The sequence below is a fragment of the Teleopsis dalmanni genome, chromosome X (genome assembly GCF_002237135.1).
Source record: "Teleopsis dalmanni isolate 2A chromosome X, ASM223713v2, whole genome shotgun sequence".
Classification (NCBI taxonomy): domain Eukaryota; kingdom Metazoa; phylum Arthropoda; class Insecta; order Diptera; family Diopsidae; genus Teleopsis; species Teleopsis dalmanni.
In genome coordinates, this window is record NC_051848.1 from 4,241,508 (window position 1) to 4,251,584 (window position 10,077).

General features: G+C 29.8%; 2 protein-coding genes and 2 long non-coding RNA genes across 4 annotated transcripts; 1 reads left to right on the plus strand and 3 right to left on the minus strand.

Moving 5' to 3' along the window:
- Positions 1-396: 396 nt before the first annotated feature.
- On the plus strand, positions 397-1,460 carry LOC119662293 (protein mono-ADP-ribosyltransferase Parp16-like). The gene has a single exon (XM_038071885.1). The coding sequence runs from the start codon at positions 425-427 to the stop codon at positions 1,415-1,417; it is 993 nt and encodes a 330-aa protein (XP_037927813.1). The 5' UTR covers positions 397-424; the 3' UTR covers positions 1,418-1,460.
- A 3,911-nt stretch (positions 1,461-5,371) lies between these two features.
- LOC119687262 lies at positions 5,372-5,860 on the minus strand. The gene is made up of 3 exons (XR_005253127.1): positions 5,694-5,860; positions 5,526-5,599; positions 5,372-5,462 (listed from the first exon to the last, which is right to left on the minus strand). It is a non-coding gene; the product is annotated as an uncharacterized LOC119687262 (long non-coding RNA).
- A 472-nt stretch (positions 5,861-6,332) lies between these two features.
- LOC119662363 lies at positions 6,333-10,077 on the minus strand. The gene is made up of 5 exons (XM_038071969.1): positions 9,978-10,077; positions 9,884-9,922; positions 9,653-9,814; positions 6,584-6,622; positions 6,333-6,514 (listed from the first exon to the last, which is right to left on the minus strand). The coding sequence occupies exons 2-5, from the start codon at positions 9,894-9,896 to the stop codon at positions 6,339-6,341; spliced, it is 390 nt and encodes a 129-aa protein (XP_037927897.1). The 5' UTR covers positions 9,897-9,922; positions 9,978-10,077; the 3' UTR covers positions 6,333-6,338.
- LOC119662364 lies at positions 8,688-9,160 on the minus strand. The gene is made up of 3 exons (XR_005250760.1): positions 8,994-9,160; positions 8,826-8,899; positions 8,688-8,762 (listed from the first exon to the last, which is right to left on the minus strand). It is a non-coding gene; the product is annotated as an uncharacterized LOC119662364 (long non-coding RNA).

The window sequence follows — 10,077 nt, forward strand, 5'->3', positions numbered from 1 at the left end:
AAAAGTTATTCGTGAGCATTTTATATTGTATTTGAATTTATATAAAAGTACACAATTTTTTAGGTTTTATCAGTGACAACGGAGAAAAATAGTCAAATAAGGAGGATACAAAGAGAACGGCGTTTTGTCACAAACGAATGCAACTCTGTATTGGCAACAAATAAGTTTCCCAATTTATAGAATAACAACGTAGCATTGAAGTATACCTTTCTACAAATTAGAGTTTGTTTAAGGAATACTGTTTCGCACTTCGAGAATTTGTTTAAAAGTTTTATCGTGAATTAATTTTAAATATCGTGAAATCAAAGTAAATTTAAATATCGTGAAATCAAAGTAAATATAAATATCGTGAAATCAAAGTAAATTTAAATATCGTGAAATCAAAGTAAATTTAAATATCGTAAAATCAGACTATTAACAAAAAATGGTCAATGCCAATCATTTCTACCATGAAAACTTCTCACACCTGGATGATCTAGCCATTGATGATGAGTCGGATGAGTCAAGCTCTAGTGATACCGAAGACGACGGTGAGGAATTTAGTTTTAGGCAAATAGTTCAGCTGCGGAAAATCTTCGACGTTGATAGATATGGATGCTTTGGCAAATGGTGCCTGTTTCTCGCTGCTGCTAAGCATCGTAGGTGGGAGGAACTATTAAAACCTGTTCCTCTCTATCATAATGGTACTTTTGACATTCAGCGGTTGTTATTTGTAATAGATCATACACCCACATTAACAGCAGTGCATCTTGCAATAGTAGATGAAAATTATGTTGAATGCAATCGGTTCGTTATTCAGCTTTTACATTACGTATTTGTAAAAAAAAGTGAACCTATGCTGTTCACGATAAGTGACTTCAAATTTCAAAAGTTGATAAAGTCATCAGGTGTTACGATGAACGGACCGTACCCAACCGATGTTTTTGATTTACAGGTTGATGATGATTTGGAAGAAAGACCAGGCTTACCCAATAACCGGAAATTTGGTTTTTATGGTGCATCGCCTGCCCGCTTTTATTCAATTTTAAGCAATGGTTATGTGAAGTCCTTGAAGAGCGAAACTAACGATGAGTCCATAGAACCTACACGTATACACTTAACGTCAGATTTTTCCGCAAGCTTAAGTCATAGCGATAAAGAACCATATTGGTACGAATTAAGTCCCGGTGCAGTTTTACGTTGTGTCGCCTTGTGTGAATACAAAGATCACCCTGACTGCGTGCAATATAAAAAAGATTCTAATCAAAAGTATATTGATATATTTCTTACGAAAGGCGCGGAGTTTCGCATTTGGCTGATCATGTTTTTCAAAGAAGTTATTCCAGCTCTACCTCCTACCTCTACGTTGCAATGTCATTCAGCAAAATTAAAATCGGGTAAACGCATTAAGTTGGAAAGTCACCAAAAATTTACTTAAGATCTAAATGATGTTATTTCAAACAATTTCATATGAAGTATAAAGAAGAAAGATTTCATATAACAAAAAATTATTTATATATATAATCTTATAAATAAATACAAAAGTTTTGAATATATTAATGAATGGACCGATCTCTTTAAAATTATTCTTTCGTGGATAATGTCTTGAACAGTTGCTTGAAAATACGTTATTAGCTGATATAAATATAACAGACTAATGGTGGTAGTTAGCGTCTAGACCCAGTAATGGTGTTAAATCAAATGCTGGTGTATTTCTATTGTACAATAAAACTTTTTGTTATAAAAATCATTCGCAAGAAAGTAATTCTCTACTATACATTTTATGTCTATTGATTAAGATATATTCGCACACGGAAGTATATAAACATGTTATAGACATTTTATATATTATTTATGCAGATTTAAATATATAAAAAATCATTTTTGCGACATTTGTGATGGTGGGTGTACTTTGCATCTAGACCCAGTAAGCTTCAACTAAAGTTTTGATTATAAAAAAAATCTGATTATAAAAAAATCTGTTTGGTTTGCATTTCTGGAATAAGTGTGACTTTGACGCCAATAATATATATCTGTGCAATGTAGACCTTACCCCTGAGCACATAATATATTTTATTTTAATTTACAATTTTTCTTAAAATCATTTACAATATAGTTATTTATATATTTTGTCTACTATAAACAAATAAACCATAGTTTATGATTTATAATCATAGTTTATAAATCATAGTCTAGATTATTTTTGCAAATTACGCGAAATTCCAAAATTGGGTTTTCAATTTCAATTAAATCTGTAATTTACAAACCAAATTACAAATTACGATTATACTGTAGTTCGTAATTGAGGTTTTCAATTAAGTCACACTTTTAATCTGGAAACCCAATTATCAATTATTATTATTCTGTAATTGTAGATTAATTTGTAATTTATTTGAATTTGCACAGTTCTGTTCCTAAGCAAATACCAAGAAACAATTATATTTTTCACTGTATCAAGTAATTTTCTTTTATACACATCTCTCCCCCTCTCTCTTCCCTTTCTCTCTCTTTCTCAAAAGTAGCGAAAGAAAAATAAAAAGAAAGATATGAACATTAATATATACATAGTCGCGAGCGGGTCTAGCACCCCATTGTATAAGCTATATACATATATATATGTATATGTATTATTAATGTTATATATATTTTATAATATCATAATTAATATATGTGTTATATATATATAAATAACTACTATATCAAAAAGTTTTATCTTAAAATAAATTCCTTTGTAATCATTATTCGTGTTTCTAAATCCTTTGAAAATTATGTACTCTAGCATTGTATTAAAAAGAACAAAAATTCATTTTATCTCGTTTATTTACACCTTGTTCATTCTAAATATTCATCAATTTTCCATTTAATGTCGTCACTTTTTATATGCCTTCTAAAACAATTTTTCATTAGAATCGAAACACAACAAGCCGAAGCGGCTACAATCTTATCAGCAACTTCATTATCATCAGCAACTCAAACACGCTATACATTTTTGTCAACTCATCAGCATCATCATCATCATAATATTTTGCGTCATTCTAAATGAGAATAGTATGACAGTTGGGTCATTATCATCTTCATCAACATCAACATCAGCATCAACATCAACATTAGCATCAGCATCAGTATTGGCATCAACATGAACATCATGTAGCCCAACTGAAGTCATCAAAGTGTGTCACAAATAAGACATACGAGGATGAAACAAAAAGTACCTCATCCGTTTCTTTCATCACGACGAATACGCAGAAGGCATATGGTGCGCTATCTCATTTCAACGTTTCCATTATCAATCCAAAAGTAGTTGGTGTGTCTTTTTGTAGTGGCGGCTGTTAAATATCTGCCAACTTAAGTGATTTTTTCTCTTCGAATGTACGACGATGTACCATAAGAAGTCTTTATGTTTTTGTAGGTATTGGTCTTGCCAATGCTGCTGCTGTTGCTGCTACTGATTGCTGTTGCTGTTGCTGGTGCTGTTATATTGTTGGTGTGTTGTTGGTGCTCAAAACTTTTCCGACTAGCATCCTCCCTTTTAACGTGTAATTTATAATTTAGCGAATTAATCAAGTTTATAGTGAACTTAAATGGAACAAGCATAAAACGTATTTGTTTCTGTTGCTAAGGCAGACATTGCATGGCAAACGCAACAGCGACTTTATAGAAATTTCGAGGCAGAATTAATAGGTCGCTGAAGTCTTAGCGAATTCTAATAAACCGTAGTAGTTGTTGTTGGTACTGTTGGTTTCATATTGTATTAGTATCGTTTCCACTTTGAAATAACTTGAAGGCAATCACATTTATATCATTACTCAAGGTTATAGATGAAATCCTTTAAAGCATAAAAGATGCAACTAAGACGAATGAAATTATTACTAAATAATGCCATTTAGGTTTGCAAGTAAACTGTGACAATTAAAAACGTAATTAAAACGATTTAAACAAAATACAGTTTAATGCTATGATTTTGCATAAATACAATAGTAATTTCATGAGTTATCTTTTGCAATCAGTTAACTTTAACCTTCACTATTATGAAATGTTATTAAAGATATAGTGTTCCACACCCTCACTATCAAGGCAACAAATTGACTTGACTATACATAAACATATAGAGATATTTGCGTAACTACCCCATTCTAGGCCTACGTCATCGAAGTTATGCTGGAGTATACAATTGGATCTAAAGATAGGCTCGTAGTTTACATCATTAGCCTGTGTCTACACTACACGACAGCACTCTGTTTTCATCCACTTACAGAAACTAAAAGTATTAAGAATGCCTAATTATAAAATCACAATTGGAATTAAAGCGGTTATCTAAAGCTGCGAATTCTTAAACACACTGCATCTGCATTAGCTGTCCAATCCTCAGGAGTATTGGTTGTCCCAATAGTACAAATGTTTATATCAACAACATACGATATAATGTAACGTTCAACGACATAATTTTTATTTCTTAATTTTAAATGGCACAAAGCGGCATGCAACAGAATACATTCCTCATAAAGAAATTACTGTGTTCTCACGAGTCAGAACCCGGACATTCGATTTTACTCTACAAACAACTAATCACAAGTAGTACTTTTGCAGCGCTTCCATGTCTTCATTTTACATACTTAAATAAAACGACAGCCTATTTCTAAGAACATCAAATTTATCTACAAGTTTTCCCGCTTCTGCAGCATTCTCATATCACCTTTTGCTTTGGTCAAAGGTAACATCATTTTGGTGTCATCTTTCCGCTCTCTGACTCAGCCCAGTTCCGTTCAATATAATTGTCTATATCTGTCGTATTAAATTTATATATAGTTTTTGTGAGTCTCTTTATATTATAATTCTTTTGCGTTAAACCTATCTTAATTTTGTAAGTCTGAATTTATTTTTTAATAAAGAATAGCTTCTTATTTTAAGAGGCGAAACAGCCTCTTCAGCTCACGCTTCCTGATTTTTTAAACAAATATATGTGATATTTAAAAATTTTTTAAAATTTAATAAATTAAGTAGTTTCCTTTTATTGGATCCAGATAATAAATTTGCACCTATAGAAATCTGCTTGGTTTGCATTTCTGGAATAAGTTTGTGCAATGTAGACCTTACCCCTGAGCACGTAATTTATTTTATTTTAATTTAAAATTTTTCTTAATCATTTACAATATAGTTATTTATATTTTGTCTACTATAAACAAATAAATCATTGTTTATGCAATTTAATATGTTTATGCTATTAAACATTTATTGTCAATATTTATACAAAAAGTCTCAGTTTGTTGAATATAAATTGTTTCTCATATCTATTTGATACAAAAGATAAAAAAGATTAAAAAATTACATATAATTCTCTTATTAACATTAGTGCAAAAAAAATCTTTTAAAAATATTTTTCATTAATTGCTATTTTTCATTAATTGTTGATGAATTTCTTGAGAATCTATGTTAAAATGAATATAATGCTATAATATTCCTTAAGGAGAGTAACGTTGTACACACTAAAAAAAAAGAAATTCCAAATTTATTATATATTAATATTATTTTAAAAATATTTATATTACTCTTCGAATTCTAGTTGACCTATGTTGACCTTTGGTTTCTTATTGTAAAACATCAGAAGCATCATTTACCGGCTCTCCATCAGGTATAGTGTCAAATTTCAAATTTAGGTATTTAAATAAATAAATATTTATTTAGAATCAATTATTTAAATATTGTATTACACTTACATTCTTTCGTATCGTCCTTATTTTGTACATCATCCAGAACATCACCTTCATTGTCTATACTTGGAAGCTCATCTAGCATATCAGCGATTTCTTTATCAATATCTTCGGATACACCCACTTCACTCACATCTTCAAGGGAACCTTCATCGTCCTTTGGCAAAATTTCTTTTTCTACAACAATTTTATATGAAAACCAACGTTAACAAAAAGAAAATATTAAAAATATAATGTTTTTCTTATCTGTTTCGGCCATTATCAGCAGATGCCTCTGCTTGTAACCTGAGAATTAATTTTTGTGAACCACATATTTCTTCTTCATGTTAACTAAATTTACTCTGATCCTTATTTTGTACTTCATCATCGAAAACATCACCTTCATTGTCTTTACCTGGAAACTTATCTAGTATATCTGCGATTTCTTCATCAATATCTTCGGATACACCCTCTTCACTCATATCATCAACGCAACCTTCATCTTCCTTTGACAAAGTTTCTTCTACAATAATTTTATATGAAAACCAACGTTAGTAAAAAGAAAACGTCAAAAATATATGTTTTTTCTTACCGGTTTCGGCCATTATCAGTAGATGCACCTGCTTGCAACCTGAAAATTAATTTTTGTGAACCACATAACTCTTCTTTATGTTAACTAAATTTACTCTGATCCTTATTTTGTACTTTATCATCGAAAATATCACCTTCATTGTCTTTACCTGGAAACTTATCTAGCATATCTGCGATTTCTTCATCAATATCTTCGGATACACCCTCTTCACTCATATCATCAACGCAACCTTCATCTTCCTTTGACAAAGTTTCTTCTAGAACAATTTTATATGAAAATCAACGTTAGTAAAAAGAAAACATCAAAAATATAAATTTTTTCTTACCGGTTTCGGCCATTATCAGTAGATGCACCTGCTTGTAACCTGAAAAATAATTTTTGTGAACCACACATTTCTTCTTTATGTTAATTACATTTACTCTGATTGAATCCTTTCGTCAATGTATTTATTAATATATTACAAATTATTGATTGTGTGAATAAATCTTTCGATATATAAAAAAATTATGCGTCAACTTACTCGTGTGCTTACCAAGCGAAAATAAGGAGACAATGCAATTGATAAGAAGTAATAGCTTTTTTTGTCTATCTTATAACACAGAGTTGCATTTTTAATTAACTATTGAGGTGGGTGCTTTTTATAGAAAATCACGTGCAATACCTAATATAGATAAACATATAACGTCTCGGTACAATATACTAACTTACCTTTACACAAATTGGAATTTACTATATGTGTGGATATCACCTAAATTTGTATTTCAACAATATTGCAATATCAATAATAGATTATGAATGTCATAATTATAATTATGCGGACTCATCAGCAAATTTAGTGCGAATTTTGTTCAACATTTATGACAATTATTGCAACATATTTGCTTAATACTGTAGGCAATAAAATTTATCACTCTTTAAACAAATATATATAATATATTTTAATGTTAACTACATTAACCTAGTGATAAATAATACATAATATATACAAATAATTGTTCTGTCCCCGTACGTGCTTGTAGTAAAATTCAAGTAAAAAGTTGCACGTTTTTGTTGTTTTCTGTTGTAGTACTTAAAATGTAATAATAGGTCTGTTCCATGAGCTACTCGTAGTAGCTTTGAGTAACACTGTGTATACACAAGTGCGTTCCACCAGCAAATTTTCGAGTAAATGCGAGCATCTGAGAAAATGTAACATCCCTGTCGAATTACTTGTTATTCTACGTAAAATTTGTTTTGATATGTTAATCAGCTGTTTTAGTTTGAATTTAAATTTTTTGTATTGTTTATCTGGTGTTCTCAACAGATCTTACACAAAACTGTTTCATAAAATTCTGTGTAAAGAGTGCAATTTGGCACTTTATTTGTGTTACGCTTTCAGTTTGTATTTTACTTGTGTTTTACTTGAGTTTTACTACGAGTAGCTCGTGGAACAGACTTATTATATTTTCTGTTTTATCTCTTAGAAGTTCCCTTATTAATAATTTTTATTTCTTAATTTTAAATGGCACAAAGCGGCATGCAACAGAATACATTCCTCATAAAGAAATTACTGTGTTCTCACGAGTCAGAACCCGGACATTCGATTTTACTCTACAAACAACTAATCACAAGTAGTACTTTTGCAGCGCTTCCATGTCTTCATTTTACATACTTAAATAAAACGACAGCCTATTTCTAAGAACATCAAATTTATCTACAAGTTTTCCCGCTTCTGCAGCATTCTCATATCACCTTTTGCTTTGGTCAAAGGTAACATCATTTTGGTGTCATCTTTCCGCTCTCTGACTCAGCCCAGTTCCGTTCAATATAATTGTCTATATCTGTCGTATTAAATTTATATATAGTTTTTGTGAGTCTCTTTATATTATAATTCTTTTGCGTTAAACCTATCTTAATTTTGTAAGTCTGAATTTATTTTTTAATAAAGAATAGCTTCTTATTTTAAGAGGCGAAACAGCCTCTTCAGCTCACGCTTCCTGATTTTTTAAACAAATATATGTGATATTTAAAAATTTTTTAAAATTTAATAAATTAAGTAGTTTCCTTTTATTGGATCCAGATAATAAATTTGCACCTATAGAAATCTGCTTGGTTTGCATTTCTGGAATAAGTTTGTGCAATGTAGACCTTACCCCTGAGCACGTAATTTATTTTATTTTAATTTAAAATTTTTCTTAATCATTTACAATATAGTTATTTATATTTTGTCTACTATAAACAAATAAATCATTGTTTATGCAATTTAATATGTTTATGCTATTAAACATTTATTGTCAATATTTATACAAAAAGTCTCAGTTTGTTGAATATAAATTGTTTCTCATATCTATTTGATACAAAAGATAAAAAAGATTAAAAAATTACATATAATTCTCTTATTAACATTAGTGCAAAAAAAATCTTTTAAAAATATTTTTCATTAATTGTTGATGAATTTCTTGAGAATCTATGTTAAAATGAATATAATGCTATAATATTCCTTAAGGAGAGTAACGTTGTACACACTAAAAAAAAAGAAATTCCAAATTTATTATATATTAATATTATTTTAAAAATATTTATATTACTCTTCGAATTCTAGTTGACCTATGTTGACCTTTGGTTTCTTATTGTAAAACATCAGAAGCATCATTTACCGGCTCTCCATCAGGTATAGTGTCAAATTTCAAATTTAGGTATTTAAATAAATAAATATTTATTTAGAATCAATTATTTAAATATTGTATTACACTTACATTCTTTCGTATCGTCCTTATTTTGTACATCATCCAGAACATCACCTTCATTGTCTATACTTGGAAGCTCATCTAGCATATCAGCGATTTCTTTATCAATATCTTCGGATACACCCACTTCACTCACATCTTCAAGGGAACCTTCATCGTCCTTTGGCAAAATTTCTTTTTCTACAACAATTTTATATGAAAACCAACGTTAACAAAAAGAAAATATTAAAAATATAATGTTTTTCTTATCTGTTTCGGCCATTATCAGCAGATGCCTCTGCTTGTAACCTGAGAATTAATTTTTGTGAACCACATATTTTTTCTTCATGTTAATTAAATTTACTCTGATCCTTATTTTGTACTTCATCATCGAAAACATCACTTTCATTGTCTTTACCTGGAAACTTATCTAGTATATCTGCGATTTCTTCATCAATATCTTCGGATACACCCTCTTCACTCATATCATCAACGCAACCTTCATCTTCCTTTGACAAAGTTTCTTCTACAATAATTTTATATGAAAACCAACGTTAGTAAAAAGAAAACGTCAAAAATATATGTTTTTTCTTACCGGTTTCGGCCATTATCAGTAGATGCACCTGCTTGCAACCTGAAAATTAATTTTTGTGAACCACATAACTCTTCTTTATGTTAACTAAATTTACTCTGATCCTTATTTTGTACTTTATCATCGAAAATATCACCTTCATTGTCTTTACCTGGAAACTTATCTAGCATATCTGCGATTTCTTCATCAATATCTTCGGATACACCCTCTTCACTCATATCATCAACGCAACCTTCATCTTCCTTTGACAAAGTTTCTTCTAGAACAATTTTATATGAAAATCAACGTTAGTAAAAAGAAAACATCAAAAATATAAATTTTTTCTTACCGGTTTCGGCCATTATCAGTAGATGCACCTGCTTGTAACCTGAAAAATAATTTTTGTGAACCACACATTTCTTCTTTATGTTAATTACATTTACTCTGATTGAATCCTTTCGTCAATGTATTTATTAATATATTACAAATTATTGATTGTGTGAATAAATCTTTCGATATATAAAAAAATTATGCGTCAACTTA

Excerpts from the sequence above, each read along its gene's own strand:
- LOC119662363 (XM_038071969.1), bottom strand. Across the intron at positions 6,623-9,652 it reads AGTACAAAATAAGGATCAGA|GTTACAAGCAGGTGCATCTA; the intron begins GTAAATTTAGTT and ends ATTATTTTTCAG. Across the intron at positions 6,515-6,583 it reads ACTGATAATGGCCGAAACCG|AAGAAACTTTGTCAAAGGAA; the intron begins GTAAGAAAAAAT and ends AAATTGTTCTAG.
- LOC119662293 (XM_038071885.1), top strand. The coding sequence starts at position 425 with ATGGTCAATGCCAATCATTTCTACCATGAAAACTTCTCACACCTGGAT.